The sequence below is a fragment of the Haliotis rubra genome, unplaced genomic scaffold (genome assembly GCF_003918875.1).
Source record: "Haliotis rubra isolate DU_JTF1 unplaced genomic scaffold, ASM391887v1 Scf33, whole genome shotgun sequence".
NCBI lineage: Eukaryota > Metazoa > Mollusca > Gastropoda > Lepetellida > Haliotidae > Haliotis > Haliotis rubra.
This window is the reverse complement of record NW_025767002.1, coordinates 3,355,385-3,375,795: the sequence shown is the minus strand read 5'-3', so window position 1 is coordinate 3,375,795 and position 20,411 is coordinate 3,355,385. Positions and strand designations below refer to the sequence as shown.

The following is a 20,411-nucleotide window of genomic DNA, read 5'->3' as shown; positions in this document are numbered from 1 at the left end:
TGCGACTTTTTTGCCGCTAGGGGATTTTACCAGAAACGGGAAATATTGCCGTATTAGAACAGAGGTTCGTAGGAAGATATGACAAATAACCTCTGTGGGAAGAGAATGGGGTAACCTATCTGTGAAGTTTAATCAGGAAAGTAGTCCGTCATAATCTGACCCGAGGTCATCACCAAGTAGCCAATCACGGGCTTAGAAATCGATCTCACACACACATGTCCGATACCAGTTTTCTCACGTGGGTTTGTCACCCCCGGGTGTGAAAGAAAGCAAAAGATGCAACACTCGGGCCACCGGTATTTGACATGTCATTGATAATACAAACAACGAAACGTACCTGGAATCAAGCAAAGATTCATACAAAGCAATGTATTATTGTTTTGCTTCTCTTTATTTCATTTTTGTACTTCATAACATGATTGTAGATAGTTCTTCGTAGAAATAAATATTTAACAAAAACTGTAACCCGTAGATACAGGTAAACAAACGTATAGAACATGCTTATAGCTGCAATACAGCATAAATGTGGGTGAATCACATACACATAATTGTAATTAATACAACATAAGAGTACAATTGTAAACGCAAGTCTCCGTATATGTACATGAATTAAATTAGACACGGTGAATTAAAAAATAAATTTACGAGTTTTTGATTGCTAAACCACATAAACATTATCTAGTGTAATCAAGTTCTAAGGTATCCATATATGACTGAAAACATACGTCACGTTTAAAAGACATCTCAGCGCTATGAATGTCTCGACACACTAACTAACATCATTCTCAAGGCCTACCTGTTGCACAAAGCTATCTTAGCGCTAAGACAATCGTGACTCTTTAGCATAAACTTAAGATGGTCTTGTACTTGGATTGATTTGATTCGTGAAGCCAGATCGGGTACACAACGTCAGTTGATAGCTACATGCGTAAAATTTCACGTGACCATCAAATGATGACGTCCGATCAGAAAGCGTTTTTGCGCGATCTCTTGTCTGACCAAAGCTGACCGATATATCTCTTGAAAGCTATAGTGGAAAGGTAGTATCGGAGAAAATAAAACTGGATACAATACCTTCTGTATATTGATGGCAAAGCACTGTAATTCCCAGACACCATATCCAGCCAGCGAACTTTGAATAAATATACATATTTAGATACAATGATTTCTCCCACACAGAGAAAATCCTGTAAGGTCACATCGCCCTGAGGCAAAACTGTCACATATCACGTGGTGGGTCTCAGTCTTTATTCGGCACCGGGGTCCCTGTAGGGTCACGTGTCAGCCTGTATCACCAACCACACATAGCCACTCTCGGGGGTGACGGGGAAAGAGTCCTGTCGGGTCTCATGGAGTTTCCGCCATAGTTGTAGCTCCTCTTCAAGACGCTTGTTCTCAGCAGTTAGTTGGTTCGCTTTCTGCAACGCAAATATTTACTCTTAAAAACCAACGTCTTTGTCCATCATTCTAACCTAGGGTCGATTCCCCACTTGAGTACAATGTTTGAAGCCCATTTCTGGTGTCCCCGCCGTGATATTTCTAAAATATTGCTAAAATCGGCGTAAAACTAAACTGACTCACTCAAGGCTCCTATTGTCACGGATACAAGGAATCGTTTGTAGACTTGACCTTTGTCAAGATGTTCATTACTGGAACCTTTTTTATTTGAACAAGTGTGTCACCATAGCGACTGTGATGTTCGTGCTCACCCCATCAGCCACCAGGTGAGTACACACACGTGACTTACTTCCTCCAGCTCTGTTATCTTATCCTTCTTCTTCCTCCGGAACTTGAGAGCGGCGATCCTGTTCACCTCTCGCCTCCTCGCCTGCTTTTGTTTCTCTTCATCCGTCATCTACAACACCAACATCATCATCATCATTACGGCATTCCCACTGCACCACTGCTACATCATCATTCTAGAAGTTTGTGAGTCAATAAAAAAGAAGTTGTTGTCCATCATTATCAACATCTGACTTTATCACTACATTCTCACTACAATATCAGGGGCGGTGGGGTAGCCTAGTGGGTAAAGCGTTGGCTCGTCACGCCGAAGGCCCGGGTTCGATTCCCCACATGGGTAAAATGTGTGAAGCCCATTTCTGGTGTCCCCCGCCATGATATTGCTGGAATATTGCTAAAAGCGGCGTAAAATCAAACTCACTCACTCACTACAATATCAACATAACGGCAACATCAACGACACCGCAACATCTTCAAGGCAACAACATAACAACAGAGGCTACCACCACACACAGACACACACATGCACGCACGCGCGTTATAATGAAGATGATGTACAACATTAATGCTGATATTCTTATGTTTTTCCCAGGTGAATACCCATTTGATCTTTACCCCTATAATGCTGTTAAGGGTATCAAAAGTCATAAAGAGATGACAAATCCCCTCGTCTCCCACAAATTTGAAGTAATCATCAAGTCCAACAAGAGTCTTATGACAAACTTCATGAGAGCGTATGTATCCATGTGTCTGTGTACAGGTTATTGACTGACTGACTGACTGAGTTTGGTTTTACGCCGCTTTTAGCAATATTCCAGCAACATCACGGCGGGGGACACCAGAAATGGGCTTCACACATTGTGCCCATGTGGGGATTCGAACCCGGGTCTTCGGCGTGACGAGCCAACGCTTTAACCACTAGGCTACCCCACCGTCCCTACAGGTTATTGAGCTATTGAAAACAAGGAGTATGGATAAGGAACTGTGTATGTCAGGTTTTATAGTGTTTGGATGATCAAGTGGATGTCAGATATGGTAGATGGCTTATGATATAGACGGACGGAGGGACGGACAGGCAAGCTGATTACTATTATTATATAGGGGGATACAAACTCAAAACCTGTTCAAACCTTAAATGAACCTTTAATAAACGGTACATTTGACACGAAACACCTTACCTTCACAAACTCGCTGATATATAAACTAAACATATTTATTTCACGTACCTCGTATTTGGGTTTCGGCTCAAAGGTGACCTTGAGTTCGCCTTGACCTTGCTGAAGACGTTTGATCTGGATCTTGGACTTGAGTTCCTGTTTCAGAAGGGGGATACAGGTGTTTGATATGAGGGAGTCCTCAAACGCCGTCTCCAGGCCCGACAAAAGCGGCATGCTGGTGGTGATGTCGAAGTCCTCCATTGTACTGTCATACAATACAAATCAGTCACAGTGAAAGTGAGTTTGGTTTTACGCCGATGCAAATCTTTCGTTTATTTCTTTGGGGAATTTCTCGAGCATAGGCAGGTCCTTACTAACCGGAAACATAATCAGGAAAAATATGATATTCTAACACACCATTTTTGACCTAAGGGAAGCAACTCTGCAAAGCGATTCGAACAACAGTTCCAACCGCGTCATCGGTCTCATTTGGTGAGTGAGTGAGTTTAGTTTTACGATTCTTTTAGCACCATTCCCGCAATAGCACGACGGGGGAGACCAGAAACGGGCTTCAGACATTATACCCATGTGGGGAATCGAACCCGGATCTTCGGCGAGACGAGCGAACACTTTCACCGCTGGGCTATACAAACCCCGTCTTATTTGGAAAGACAGTACTATGTAGAAGTAACAAGGCGGGCCATTAATTGTTTTATACTTTTTTATGTAACATTAACATGAACAGAATACTTGTCATAAAAATAAATATAAAATATATTATAGTTAAATGCCTTTGGTATTAAGGATTACCATTTTCTTACCAAAAATGTTTTAATCACTTTCTTTGTCAGTCATGTGACTAGGGTATTCCGATAATTCTTTTTCTGGTTTCAATAGGACAGCCTTTTATTTTTGGAGCAAAGTAGGAGAAAATATTTACTGGAAGGAAGTTTCACGGTGGAGTTCTAAATCTGCGTCTGTAAGTGTTGCATATTAATAAGGAAGATTCTATCTAATTATAAAGGTTACGGAAGGAAATTCACATGAGAAATGCTGGTAGTTTTCAAGTACTTTATTTATTGTTGCCCGTGGCATGTACACTATATACGCTTTATTTATTTCCCTTCAATCTACATTAGTCATGCATTGGCCACAGTCGGTTTACTCATGACTAACTACTCAAAAAGGATGGAGATGGACCTCCCATGTGTGTCTCTTGCAATGAGGTGTTCACCATCAAGCACATACTGCTTGACTGTGTGGGCTTTTCAAATGCAAGGAATTCACATTATGAAGCGATAAATCTGAAATATCTGTTTCCCGCGTCAGTGGGAATAGAATGGAGTGGGATGGAAAGTGGTTACGTTCTACGAAGACTTTCTTGAGGTGTTCGATTTCATCTTGTAGTTTAGTTGAACAGATGTTCTTGACCCTTCTGGTTAATGTGGAGAAGTTGTTATCCATAAAGTTTGTTCTATATTGTACTTCCCAACTTCTAAAATGCCACTCAAAGAAGTCAACTTGTACATAAAACAAAATGTATATTTCCGAATCTTTAGGACTTTACTCCAACGCGCCAGACGCTGTGTCAATATCAGTTAGGACCAGACACGCCGGTGATTTAGAACATCAGCAAATGTCTGACTTGGCTGACATATGCCATTGAAGATCAATGTTCATGATGTCAGTCACCCGATTGGCTGGTCCAGACTCGATTATTTACAGGCAGCTGCGTCATATTGCTGGAATATCGCAGTGTTAAACATCAAACCAGCAAACTTTTAAAACTACATGTGTATATACAAATATTCAACTAGCAAAGCGTTAAATATTGGACCGAAAAGGCGTGGTGACAATGACACATCATCATTATCATCGTCATCATCATCGCAACTGTTATGCATCGCTGCCTTGTGTTGCAGTATCCACAGACACAGAAACCGTTATGTGTATATTAGACTTGCACAAGTCTCTAAGGCAATTTCTACTACCTTCCGTGTCTGGCGATCTATAGCCCATTTTTATACTGTATTATCCTAATTTGAATTCCAATATTAGAGAGAGATGCTAGTTTTATTCCTTGATACTGTGCTATTCTAGTTGGTTTTACTGTCCTTCGATGACAGGTTTTTATAATTTACATGTATTTATGGTGAATTCTTTTTGGGCACGATGTGGCTGAAATATTGCCGATGTGACTATAAATCTTAACTCACTCACTCATAATTTCGAAAAAATATAAATATCCCTCTAACAGACTAGCGTCCTATCCGCTTATCTAGACTTGCCTCTTTAAAGGATAGAATTGCTATACATCCATGGCCTTAGCCTTCAGTACAGCCTTGGAGCAAGGCTATGTGTATGTGTCTCCCCAGTTTTTCATTCGATACAAATTTCAGCTTATTTAGTCGTACCAAACACTAAAGAGTCATGTGAATATATATGTCGCCAGTTAGTGTCCTTTGTTTAAATGGATACAATAAACGAAATGCCTCGAGCCTTGATCAATTTTGATGAAAAATCCTATAATTAATTTATTTTTCTAGTTAATATTTTAATAAATATCTGGATATGGTAATAGTGGTTATTAAGTTATGTCTGAGCATAATCAAATACATTTTGAAGGAAGGAAGATCATTATTGAATAACACTGATTCACAATGCAAATGCAAGTTCTGTGGCAACTTCTATATTTCAAAACTGTTTGCACAATGATATTCTATTTCAATAATATCTGGAAACGATTTTAGTGGTAACGCTTAAGTCTAAGCATAATCAATAAAAATGTACATTTTGAAGGGACGAAGATCATTATTAAATAACAGTGATACACAATACAAATATACAAGTTCTGTAGAAACTTCGCGATTTAGAAACTATGTGCACAATAATATTCTATATTCGTAGTTTTATAATTATACATGTAGAATCACTTCTCGGGCCCAGTTTCGTAATATTGTTGCTGAATGTGGGGACCCTAAATAACAAACACAGAAAATACAGTTGATGACGTGATTGAACGGAAACTTATGAAATCGACAATATGAAACGTATCAAGGAGACGGAGTTATGTCCCTTTATAAAAATAAATACACCATTTACACAGTAAAGTCAAATGTTTAAAACCTGATTCACTAATCTGTCTACAGCAAAATAAAAAAAATTTAAAAATTTAATCGCTGACAATGAATAAGTAAAATGTGAAAAAGAATATCGTTATATATGTTCATGTGTATATATGATAGAGAATATTTCAATTAAAACCTGTTGAAACTTAATCTTAAAACTTGTTATGTTACATTGACGATTTATGACACATGACACACCTTTTTATAATTTCTCCCTTTTCCCACTATTTACTTAACATTCATGTTAAACATTTATGTTTTTTCGACCTCCGACCTGATCAAAAATTTCCTAAACAAAAAAGAAAGAGGCTGGTCTAATCGTCCTGTATCAAGAGTTTCCGGATAATCGGGTTTGTATTAACGATGTTTCACGGTGTAGATACGTTGAACATCGTCAGAACAGTAAGTATGGTTTTTCGCCGCTTTCACCAACATCCAAGCAATATTACAGCGGGGACACCAAAAATGGGTTTAGCACATATACTCGTGAGGGGAATCGAACCCGAGCTTGCGGCGTGACGAGGGAACACATGCAAGTACTAGACTAATCCATGACCTCTAAGAGGGGGAAGGGAAACAGCAAAAGGTGAATACTAAGAGTTTTTCGGCATTATGAAAACATATTATCATCAGTGAAACTGCGTAATTAAATATATCATACACCACCACCACCCACCCACCCCCACACCCCACATCCCCAAGAAAGCAAAAAAATGACAAAATGGACACATATAAACTGAAAAAGATGGTACCATCGGGAACACTGGTGACACAGACAAACTGAAAAATGCATTTTGCTTTAGTGAGTTAACATTTAAAGTCCTGCCTGCAAAATAACAATCATATTTTTATTTTTTTTGTAGCCTTCAGTACTGGCACACACGACCATGTAATTAATATTATATACTAATAAGGGTTTCTTTCGCAAAGAATATTATTAACATCTAAATCAACCTATATTTAGGGTTTTGTCATAGCTCCACGCCACTCCTAATTTACTGTAGAAGTTATTACAACAAGTATTAATATCTGCGTAACATATGCCCCAATACAAAACCTGAGACAATATTCCGAGAAATATATAAACATAAAGAATAGAAATAATATATGGAGTATTATAAAATAAACTACCTGTTTGAAATAAGAATTGCAAACCAAACCTTTATGAAATGCAAACCCTAATCAAGAACACTACAACGCGGTGCAACCTGCTTTGAGAGGACTACTCTCTGGACTGACCTGGTCGGCTGACTGCGGAGAATTGCGTGAGTTCTAAATGGGGAATACCCTTCAGCGTGTTTTATTGGTCACGTGACCTTAACAGTGCACAAACCTGTAATGTATGTTATGTAAATGTACCAGTTACTACAGATTTATCTTGAATGTGTGACTGGGATTGGCACTTTGACGTGTTGTTTGACAGTCTTCTCGTACTTTTATTGATAACCATATATGGTATTTGCTCTCTTTAACTACGCACTTTTCATTTCATTCTCTTCCTGTCGTGGGCTAACTATTTTTCATTAATAACTACATATCATGAAAATAATCCTGACTATACCAATAGTAGAAATGATAATGTAATAATAAGGACATTATTATTTCCGCATTCTTCGGCTGAAATGTGGGAAAACCCCATCTAAAAATAGATTAGGTTCTGGAAAACCCCTGTTATTTATAGACAGATGACAATTCATAATACAAAATTCGGATTCATTCTACTTAACAATTATGAAACCGGTTAATGTTACACATGCTACTTGTAACACAGACATAAATTATATGGAATATTTAATACCAATGTTATTGAAGCAAACGTACTGGCTGGGAACCAAAAAGTCTCTGATACAAGGAAGTGTCAGCTAACCCATTACATATCTTATCTCACAATTTTTTATTCCATGTCATTTACAGCAACGTGTCTTGTGAGTGAGATTAATGTGTCATTCCTACCTGCCTACCCTCTCACCATGAGGTTTATAAAATCTGTTATCTATTACTTTAACACAATCTGCTAATCAAGGCAGACATTTTATTTGACATTGAAAGGCCACAGACAAGTCATACAGTTCAAATGCTCTTAATTTAACAAGGACCTACTTAATTAAGGAAATACATTTTGTATACCATTTGATACTGATTATCTGATTTAACATATCACATTTAGATATATTAAATATACACTCAGCATTTCATAATAATCCTTTTTGTGTATCATATAAAGATAAAAAATCATCCCTAATGCAAGTAGAGTGGTATATGATCATTGTACCTACCTGCTGGGTATCTGTGTCAGTCTCACTCACCAATCCTCAGTGACCTATGTCCACCAATTCAACAATATGTGTGCCTGTGATTCATTATCACATCTAGAGCAGTGTGACTACTTACGAGTCATACACAAAACACAACTCATTGTGAGTCTGGAAATATTTAATCAAGATGAAAAAACAAGAAAATGCATAGATTGTTATTACACAATGTAATATGAAACAAATGTAAATATCACTGAAGTATTCAACAATAAGAGAAAATACAAGTGTATCTCTCACAGACGAGGCCAAGTCGTCTCAGATGACAAATAGGTACATATACTCGAAAATTACCAAGTAAAAAAATCTTCATAGGATAGATCATTTTTTTTACTGGTTTCATAGGTTTTCCACTTGAAACGTAAAGGAAGGAATGAGGGAGGGTAGAAGAGAAGGCTGAACAGAGGGATGGAAAGAGTGAATCAGTATCATTTTATTAAATAGGTAAATAATCAGTGACTCATGACATACTACTGCATTGTGCCAATAAAAACATTCTTTTATTATCTAAAACAGGCTTGCACAGAAGATATTGTTTTGGTAGGAGCTACTGATCTCTCCTTGAGGAGACAGCTGCATGTAAATCTGCAGACCTAGAGTTCGTTATCATGGGGTCACAGTGACAATATCTCCAGTCTAACACTAAAGCTGGTTATGAATACACAATGCCATTTTAGAAAGTGGTCAAATGTAGCATGTTATATTTGTGATTACATTTCTCAGAAATACCTATTGGGACTCCACCACTAAAAGTACTACAGTCCGCTTGAGTCAGAAACGGACCGATGAATTGAAAATTTTATCATTGTACAAAATTGCCACATAAATATAAATAGTACACGTTTATCATTTACTAATACCCAACAGCTTTCTTATATTTGAACATTTTCCCGGACTCCACCAAAAAAGTTCTTTAAGAAACTATCATTAAAATTTTGACACAGTTCACTATTTGTTACGAGGGAGGAGTGCAGAGAAAGGGACAGCCAGGTGTGCGAGAAAGGATGGAGACGGCACAGCACAGGCTAATGAATCAATAACTTGGTGGGCACATGTGCACGTGCTTCTCTAACACCTGGCTGTCCCTTTCTCTGCACTCCTCCCTCGTAACAAATAGTGAACTGTGTCAAAATTTTAATGATAGTTTCTTAAAGAACTTTTTTTGGTGGAGTCCAGAAAATGTTCAAATATAAGAAAGCTGTTGGGTATTAGTAAATGATAAACATGTGTACTATTTATATTTATGTGGCAATTTTCTACAATGATAAAATTTGCAATTCATCGGTCCGTTTCTGACTCAAACGGACTGTAGTAATGTGTACTGTTATTGAGAATGTGTAACCCCAAATACAACAAGTTACTAAAGCTTGTTAACTGTAAGCTGTGCACCCTAAGTATCATTATGATCCAAACTGTTCCCAAATGGATGAATTATTTTGGATGATACAAAGAATCTCATCCACATGTCTTTTGATATCAAATATATCAACAGGTTGATAAAATCATATATCGCTCCTGGGAAACTTGCAAGTTTTTTATGACAGATAGTTAGCAAACATAAGTTTTAGATATATAGAGACGAGTGTTGGCACATTTCATATGAAAAGACACAAGGGTGAGATTCTCTATTTGTTTTCATGTTATGTTATCCTTTGCTGACAGATGAAGTCTAAGCTGAATCAAGTGAGAGAGAGTACAAGCTGCGTCAAAATGTATCTGTAAATTGTCAGATAAATATATTGGACGTTACAGAATTTATATCCTTCGTAATTGATAAAATATGACAGGTGGTTTAAAAACAAGTACTCAGTCTGGTCTGGGCATGAGATAATACTAAACACCCAGTATATAAGCTTACTCTGACAGCAAGGGCAGGTCAGTGATACCTCAACAGAACATTACACTAAAGATCATTACACTTATGAGTGAGTGAGTGGGTGACCTTACTCTGCTTTTAGCAATATTCTAGCAATATTCCAGCAATATCACGGCAGGGGACACCACAAATGGTCTTCACATGTTGTACCCATGTGGGAATTCAACCCGTGTCTTTGGCATAACAACCAAACACCTTAACCACTAGGCTACCCCACCGCCCCTATACTTAGAGGGTGTGGCAGCTGAAAGTGGGAGAAGGGATGAAGTACCTTGGGTGCCATTTTACAAAGCAATCTTAGCGATAAGGTGATCGTAACTCCCATACCTAAACATAAACTTACGACAGTCTCAGCCATATTTGTACAACAGAACCCTGGGAAAATCTGTGACTCAAACCCATAATCATTGGATTATGTCAAAGGGACATAACTCTGTCAATGAATTGAGACGCCACCCATTCTACTCTAACGTTATTGTATATTGGCTTGGATGAGTTTGCTTCTCAGAAAACATAAGCTGTGTAACACACTAAACGTGTTCATTCAAGCAGTAAGATGCACAGATGGATACAATGACTGACTGACTGAGTTTGGTTTTACGCCGCTTTTAGCAATATTCCAGCAACATCACGGCGGGGGACACCAGAAATGGGCTTCACACATTGTGCCCATGTGGGGATTCGAACCCGGGTCTTCGTCGTGACGAGCAAACGCTTTAACCATTAGGCTACCCCACCGGGCCCAGGATACAATGACAACTTATTAATCTGAAAACTGCCAGACAATTAACCAGCTGTTGATCACATGCTTGTGAAAGGTACCACCATCTGTATAAAAACTTCACATGGAAATAATACAGAAAGTGGAAATGCATCAGTCAAGTCTCAGACAATTATAGAAAGGAAGGTCTTTACAAGTTAAAGGTGCATTACTAGATACATGAATGGAAACACATAGACAATATTGTGGCAGCTGCGTATACTGGATAATTGGGGATAACATTTTAATTTAAAATAATAATAAAAATATCGTAATAATTATCAGCATCACTGACAGCATGGTTTTGATGATAATCATTGTCATTTGCATTGAATCCCTCAGCCTCAAGTATCAACTGTCCCTTCTTATGCTTCGTTTCCTTTCACTATACCAAGGCATTACCGACAATGGTTGTATATGTGATAATGCCTGTAGTTTGGTCAATATCTAATCCAAACACTCATGAAGCGAGTGAGTGAGTATGGTTTTACACAGGTTTTAGCAATATTCCAACAATATCACGGGGGTACACCAGAAATGGGCTTCACACATTGTACCCATGTGGGGAATCGAACCCGGGTCTTCGGCGTGATGACCAGACACTTTAACCACTAGGCTACCCCATCATACAGACTCATGAAGTGACCACATTCTCTATACTTCACTTTATCATTCAGGCACAGTTTGGTTCAAAATACTTCACTGATTCTGAAAAAGTCAAAATGGTTGGTATATCTCCAGGTGTCTTTTAATCAGCGGAATTTAACTTCGAATTTGTAACAGGATACCCTGGGTGTTTTTTTAAAATTTAAAACATACCCTGAAGCCCTTAAATACAAGCCCTGATACAGGACTGCTTTTTGCTGTTTGATGCCACACTATAAGTTATCACATCGTGTCTCGGGAAATACAGGGTTTTATCAGTCCCGAGTAAGGTTGTATTCCCCTAGCCGGAGGCGAAGGGAATACAACCTTACGAGGGACCGATAAAACCCTGTATTTCCCGAGACACGATGCGATAACGCATTTATCTAGCTGAATGTTTTTACTAAATCAAAAGAAAACAATACGCATCAATTTCATTCTCAGTTGTTGTGGCAAAACGTTTCCTTGCTGCCATGTTGACACCAGCTGATCGATTGACCTCAATGCAGCGCACGTTACTAAAGGCTTGACGATGCAGGCTTTTCTCACTTCGGTCGGCGGGATGATATGACCTTTGTACTCCCTGCTCGCGGATCGTGATGGGTGTACATGGTATTTTATCAGAGTCACGTGAACCAATCAAAACTCGACATTCTTACATGAGGCTGGATAATAAGCATTATTCCAGCTCTATGATGGTGGCCATACAAAGGGATTCTGTTTTCAGCTCTCTCCCTACACATTTCATCTACATTTATTTACAATATGAATTGGATATAAACTTGAACTAATTTCAAGAAGAATATGTAATTTAAGTATTCAAACTATACTGGACAAAATATGTTAGGGATATTGGTACGTTTATGATTGATATTTTATCAGTGTGTCAATGAATAAATAGATCAGTATTCACAATTTGAAAATTTACATATATCCTTCACTATTTTTGTCCAGTATACATCCATCACTGAAAACAAAATAATCTTCATAACGATGAAAATATGGACATAGCACGTTGTGACAGTCTTGAGGTTTAAAGTCTATGCTGAAAATTTTGAAGGCTAGTCAATGATTAATATATATCGCAAGAAAATCAGTAAATACCATCAATGTAATATCATACATCAATACTTATCAACCACCATGACAGAGACCTACAATCAACCAATTTGTTTACATTTGTTTTCTCATAGCCTCGTTTATTTAGAACTGTCTCATGACAAAGCATCACTACAACAAATTGTATATTATCAAGCAATACATTATATAGTTCCACATGTCAAGACCCCTTGAAGAAATGGCCACCCCAAACATTGAGTGATGGAATTGGATAGCTACCATACCTTCACACATGATACGACAAACAGTTCTGAATGATGAATGTGTACTTAAAAGTAACTGTTAAAGGAAAATGTACCCAGGAAATGTGTGATGATCCTGTGTGTGCTTGCTTACAGCCCTTTATTGATGGAGACTGATATTTCTTTAGTGTCAGCAGGCTTGGTACTCATGATTAAGTCAAGGTTCATTTAAACTTTCTTTCACAATCACATAGTACAAACAAGGAATTTGAATACGACTGAAGTAAATATTCCAAAATAGTTCTTCCAACAGTTATTTGGGACAAAATGCAAAGAATTATTGTCATGTGACTAATGACATGTGACTAGATCCAGTCATGACATGTGACTAATGACATGTGACTAGATCCAGTCATGACATGTGAATAGATCCAGTCATGACACATGACTAATGACATGTGACTAGATCCAGTCATGACATGTGACTAATGACATGTGACTAGATCCAGTCATGACATGTGAATAGATCCAGTCATGACACATGACTAATGACATGTGACTAGATCCAGTCATGACATGTGACTAATGACATGTGACTAGATCCAGTCATGACATGTGAATAGATCCAGTCATGACACATGACTAATGACATGTGACTAGATCCAGTCATGACATGTGACTAATGACATGTGACTAGATCCAGTCATGACATGTGAATAGATCCAGTCATGACACATGACTAATGACATGTGACTAGATCCAGTCATGACATGTGAATAGATCCAGTCATGACACATGACTAATGACATGTGACTAGATCCAGTCATGACATGTGACTAATGACATGTGACTAGATTCAGTCATGACATGTGAATAGATCCAGTCATGACACATGACTAATGACATGTGACTAGATCCAGTCATGACATGTGACTAATGACATGTGACTAGATCCAGTCATGACATGTGAATAGATCCAGTCATGACACATGACTAATGACATGTGACTAGATCCAGTCATGACATGTGAATAGATCCAGTCATGACACATGACTAATGACATGTGAATAGATCCAGTCATGACATGTGACTAATGACATGTGACTAGATCCAGTCATGACATGTGACTAGATCCAGTCATGACACATGACTAATGACATGTGACTAGATCCAGTCATGACATGTCACTAGATCCAGTCATGACATGTGACTAGATCCAGTCATGACATGTGACTAGATCCAGTCATGACACGTGACTAATGACATGTGACTAGATCCAGTCATGACATGTGACTAGATCCAGTCATGACATGTGACTAGATCCAGCCATGACATGTGACTAGATCCAGTCATGACATGTGACTAATGACATGTGACAAGATCTGCTCATGACATGTGACAAGATCCAGTCTTGACATGTGATGTGACAAGAATCAGTCATGACAGGTGAATAGATCCAGTTATGACATGTGACTAAATCCAAATGTACAAACAGCACTGACTCACATGGTGCAAAGCTAGGAATTGCCACTTACAATGATTGCGTTGAGACAAAGGAATTCTGAAGCATGATACATGCTGATCAAACATGACAACAGTCATTAAAACATCTGTGAAATAACAGCTCTTTCCTCCTTAATATCATGAACATGAAGTCAAGAAATTTGCATAGAAATAAACAAACACATGACAACATACACATGCCAGGGCAAGAATGTATTTTACTGAACACTTTCTACCATTCTGCAAAGGCTTCTTACTTAACAGTTTATATATTTTTAGATGCCATTTTTTTCCTACTAACAAAAATAACAGGATGTGGGGCACATGACACTCACACAACATCCTGAATTAAAAGATTTCATAAGTAAATTTTTAGTTACCAGAATTAATGAAAACTATGTGTTTGTTGAAATATGGTGCCAGTGTGTTGTGGGTGGGTGGAAGAGTTAGGGCAAGTGCTATCTGGACTGACTGACTGACTGAGTATGGTTTTACGCCAATTTTAGCAATATTCCAGCAATATCACGGCGGGGGACACCAGAAATGGGCTTCACAAATTGTACCCATGTGAGGAATCGAACCCGGGACTTGATGAGCGAACGCTGTAACCACTAGGCTACCCCACCGCCCCTATCTGGACTGAAAGATACTGACTGAGTGATAGAGCTGGGTCTAATCCACAGCCCTGAACAGTATTCCAGCTACTACATACATGTCAGCTTTATGTATGGAAGGATGTGATGTAGGTCTTGAACCTTTACCACTTTGGTGAATCCGATAGGTCTGGTGCTGAATAACCCAAACATAATCACAGTGAACTGGGATTCAAACTACAAGTTTCCCAGAGGCTAAAGGGATGCAAGTCTGCATGGTGAATAGCATCGCCTAGGCCAAGCCCCCATAGGCAGGTAGGTGTTGTGCCATCGATATACCTTAATGGCAGGGCTAGATTTATAATTTCGAGGGATACTAAATGACAAATCACAATCTCCTTGCATACATCACAATTACTTCACAACCACATACTTGAAAGACAACAACCTGTACTGTGCCATAACAAATATTAATAACATTTTAACATAATCACAGTGTCTTCTGAGTGAATGAGTGAGTGAGTTTAGTTTTACGCCACACTCAGCAATATTCCAGCTATATGGAGGCGGTTCGTAAATAATCGAGTCTGGACCAGACAATCCAGTGATCAACAGCATGAGCATTGATCTGCACAATCGGGAACCGATGACATGCGTCAACCAGGCCAGCGAGCCTGACCACCCGATCCCGTTTGTCACCTCTTAGGACAAGCATGGGTTACTGAAGATCAATATTCTAACCCAGACCTTCACGGGTCAGTGTCTTCTGAAGAAATAGCACTGACTTAAAGTTACAGAATATATTTGTAAAAGTTTCTGTGGCTTTTATGTTTTTACACATTTAGTTACAAAACCAAATTCATATTTTATGTGAAATACACCTTCCTGTATCCGTCTACACTGATAATCTCACACTACCGACAAGCCCTTCTGAGACTGGTTTATTGACTACTTTGCACTGCATCATGTTTATGATGTATAAATACATGTGAGAAATGGTTGATTCATCATGATCTATTCAGTTAAATCAGCCATAATGGCACTTTCCTATCTCTATTGCTGATATCACTGTACAAGTCAGGGATATCAAGACCATGCCTTATAATTGCTTGTTCTCTTTACATGAATAAAACCCCAGTTTATCATGTACATATACAACATTGGTCCAAGGTTTCAGATTCAATCCCAAGTTTTCTTAAATATGATAGGTAATGAGCCAGTGCTTCCCGTTTCCAAGAATTATTTCTTTACAAAAACGTTTTCACTACAAAAAGTTCCTACATTGCATCAAGCATCTTAAACCATGCATTATTTGTCCCCTTTAAAGAATAGAAAATGATGAGATTTATCAACTGAAACACGCCATGGGTCACATCGGGATGTGAACATGCTATTAGAGTTATCTGCCTTTGCTTCATAAAGTAGGCTCAAACTGAAGCTCCAAGGCGTCGACTTTTCGTATGAGGCAGTACATGAGACTTTGGATGACCAGTGATAACATGAAGATCACTGATATCTGTCTCCTGATGCAACATACACCACTATTATAAACAAAGACAAAGAGATGGAGTGTTTCATCAATTCAAATCTACTACAGGTGTAATCACATCTTCCTCACATGCCAGGCTATATCAATAGGGAAACATACAATACTTAATAGATGAAAAACCTAGGAGCCTGACACTTGTGTAGATAAGTGGCTCCATGAAGAGTGTGACAGTTGTGTAGAGAACTGGCCCCAAAAGAGCCCAACAATGGTGTAAAAAACAGCTCCATGAAGATCCCAACAATGGTGTAAAGAACTGGTTCCATGAAGAGCCTGACTGTTGTGCAGAGAACTCGCTTCATGAGGAGCCTAACATTGGTATAGAGAACTGGCTCCATGAGCCTAACAGTTGTGTAGAGAACTGCCTCCATGAGGAGCCTAACTGTTGTGTAGAGAACTGGCTACATGAGGAGCCTAACAGTTGTGTAGAGAACTGGCTCCATGAGGAGCCTAACAGTTGTGTAGAGAACTGCCTCCATGAGGAGCCTAACTGTTGTGTAGAGAACTGCCTCCATGAGGAGCCTAACAGTTGTGTAGAGAAATGGCTCCATGAGGAGCCTTACAGTTGTGTAGAGAACTGCCTCCATGAGGAGCCTAACTGTTGTGTAGAGAACCGCCTCCATGAGGAGCCTAACTGTTGTGTAGAGAACTGGCTCCATGAGGAACCTAACAGTTGTATAGAGAACTGGCTCCATGAGGAGCCTAACTGTTGTGTAGAGAACTGGCTACATGAGGAACTGGCTCCATGAGGAGCCTAACTGTTGTGTAGACTGGCTACATGAGGAGCCTAACTGTTGTGTAGAGAGAACTGGCTACATGAAGAGCCTAACTGTTGTGTAGAGAACTGGCTACATGAGGAGTGTGACAATCAGTTGGAACTGTTGAGGAGCCTAACTGTTGTGTAGAGAACTGGCTACATGAGGAACCTAACTGTTGTGTAGAGAACTGGCTCCATGAGGAGCCTAACAGTTGTGTAGAGAACTGGCTCCATGAGGAGCCTAACTGTTGTGTAGAGAACTGGCTACATGAGGAGCCTAACAGTTGTGTAGAGAACTGGCTCCATGAGGAGCCTAACTGTTGTGTAGAGAACTGGCTCCATGAGGAGCCTAACTGTTGTGTAGAGAACTGGCTACATGAGGAGCCTAACTGTTGTGTAGAGAACTGGCTCCATGAGGAGCCTAACTGTTGTGTAGAGAACTGGCTACATGAGGGAGCCTGTGTGTAGAGAACTGGCTCCATGAGGAGCCTAACTGTTGTGTACTGGCTCCATGAGGAGCCTAACTGTTGTCCATGAGGAGCCTAACTGTTGTGTAGAGAACTGGCTACATGAGGAGCCTAACTGTTGTGTAGAGAACTGGCTACATGAGGAGCCTAACTGTTGTGCAGAGAACTGGCTCCATGAAGAGCCCGACAGCTGTGTACAAAATTAGCTCACTGTGGAGTATGACAGTTGTGTACCAAGCAAGTCTCATGACCTGAGCCTGTAACACTGGCACTTGAGAAGACAGCAGCACATAAACACTGTTTAAGGAATTAGCCACTAATTTGAGCAACTGTTTCACAACACACAGCAGGAATTGCCACCACTATGAAGTATATGTACCTCCATACTGACTTACTGGACAACAAACTTCCCCGTAATTATTGTATGACACGGGGAAGGAAGGGTTGAGTTGCCAGTCATACCTCCTTTGAGTCACAGTTATCGCTGCATGGCAGGACATGCAAGATGGAAGGGACTGGTCATTTTTCATTAGGAGAGGGGGTTTGGGGGGGGACCATTTTTCTCAGGACTATCATATGTTGCTGATGTAATATTACTTTGTGCACCCCTTCCCACTTAATAAATTACAAGTCCCTAAATCATGCTCATATCAATTAAAAAACATTATTTCCTGCCCCCTCCTTCATCCATACACAAATAATTAATCACCAGTCTTACAGTACCTATTGCTTTATGGCGTACCATCCACTGACACAATGTTGCTGGTGTCACCTTACAATAAAACCGTGGCAACACCTAGAGACTTCATCAGCAGTGTTTGCCAACAAATACAAATTCTACAGGCAATCCTGGGCAAGAAAGTGGCATTGCTGAGACAGAAACATCTTGACAATCATATTTTCTGAAATTCCATGAAATTCATAAAAATCAGATATCTTAACCATATACAGGTAGAGACACACAACTGAGGGTTTGTCTGTATTCCCTGGTTGGTTGGTTTGTTGTTTAACGCCTCACTCAGCAATATTACAGCTGTACAGCAGCTGGACCAGACAATCCAGTGATCAACAGCATAAGCATCATTCCACGCAATTCGGATATGATGACAAGTGTCAACCAAGTCAGCGAGCCTGACCACCCAATCCCGTTAGTGCCCCTTATGACAAGCATAGATTACTGAAGACCAAGTCTAACCCAGATCTTCTCGGATATTCCTTGGCTGGACCATGAGAGGTTATAATATGCCACATCCATGTCCTCCCCAACGGCTAACACATCACAGTAGACATTCAGTGTACTCTGTACCACCAGGTGACGAGGTCACTCACAGGTAAAATACTCATCCTGTATAAGAACATCCTACAGGAAATTCATAAACCATGGAAGACTATGAAAGATAGCTACCATCCCTAACTTAAACACGAAGTTAGCAATAGAACAAAACATGACAGTACAACACAATCTGATTGCTTGTCTGACTTCCTGTCTGCATGATGTTAACATGGATCACCAGGGCAAAGAAGTTACAAAAGCATGTACACCATTTCATAAATGAACACTCACAGCCTCCTGACATGAAGAGTAGTTGTCATTCAATCATTGCCTGTGTCATCATTAGAGTCACTGCTCCAAGCCAGTTCCAAATCATTCTGGTTTCCAGATGAAGTCTGTGTTCTTTGAACAGCAAAATATTCACATGTACTGGGTGCAAGTTGGTATATACATGAGGTTGTATTTTGCAGTTTCAGGTTGCACCAGTGCAAGTTCGGAATCCTTAAAGCTTACATGCAACGCAAAACACAACTTTGCAGATTCTGACATCTTTCTGTATGGACTTATAGTAACAAATCATCAAAAATGCAAATTCAACTCATAAAGTTGAAAAATACGAGATGAAAAAACCCTGTGAAATCGGAGTTCAAACGATTCGCTAAATAACCCCAGCTGGGGTGAAATGAGGTTTGTAGTGAATAGGTGAATAGGTTCGCGCGGCTTGATGCCTATACACACAGACAGACCTGAGCATATCAGCAAATGAACCAGCTAATGAAAGTCTTCATTACAACTTAAGTCCACGCCCACCCGCTCTGACTGGGTTCGGTATCACGGGTGCTTTGTTTCAAGGGTAGTAAACCAAAGTACAAAAAATTGCACTTTTGATTTGCCATTGCATGCTTATAATTTTGTTTAGTTGTTTTTTCATAATCAGCAATGTATATTATATGTCATGAATAAATGGTAATTGTGTTTTAATTATGTTTACCTTTTTGGTTGCATCTAAGCTTTAAATCACGCCCCCCGAAAGTAGACATGTACAACATGCAACTATTTATTGATGTGATAGAGGAGTGTAGTGTATACTGGCCAGTTGCTGTGTAGATGATGTACAGTGGAAGCTGTGTAAACCGGCACTAATCAGGACTGAAGAAATAATCCAGATTAGACAGCGTGCCAGATTGTAGAGCTGACACTTTTACCTACGACTATAGATGAACCAGTTTTGTCACACTCATATACATTGTTGTATCACGTGGTTCTCTCAACTACTGCACACATTGACTCAACTCACTAATTACATGTACAAGTATACCCACACTGAACTAAGATTAAATAATCTTTGTC

At 39.3% G+C, this 20,411-nt stretch overlaps 1 protein-coding gene across 1 annotated transcript; it reads right to left on the bottom strand.

Moving 5' to 3' along the window:
* Positions 1-284: 284 nt before the first annotated feature.
* On the bottom strand, positions 285-7,315 carry LOC124284182. Its single transcript, XM_046720243.1, has 4 exons — positions 7,268-7,315; positions 2,970-3,165; positions 1,748-1,855; positions 285-1,418 (listed from the first exon to the last, which is right to left on the bottom strand). The coding sequence occupies exons 2-4, from the start codon at positions 3,159-3,161 to the stop codon at positions 1,275-1,277; spliced, it is 444 nt and encodes a 147-aa protein (XP_046576199.1). The 5' UTR covers positions 3,162-3,165; positions 7,268-7,315; the 3' UTR covers positions 285-1,274.
* Between the last annotated feature and the right edge of the window lie 13,096 nt (positions 7,316-20,411).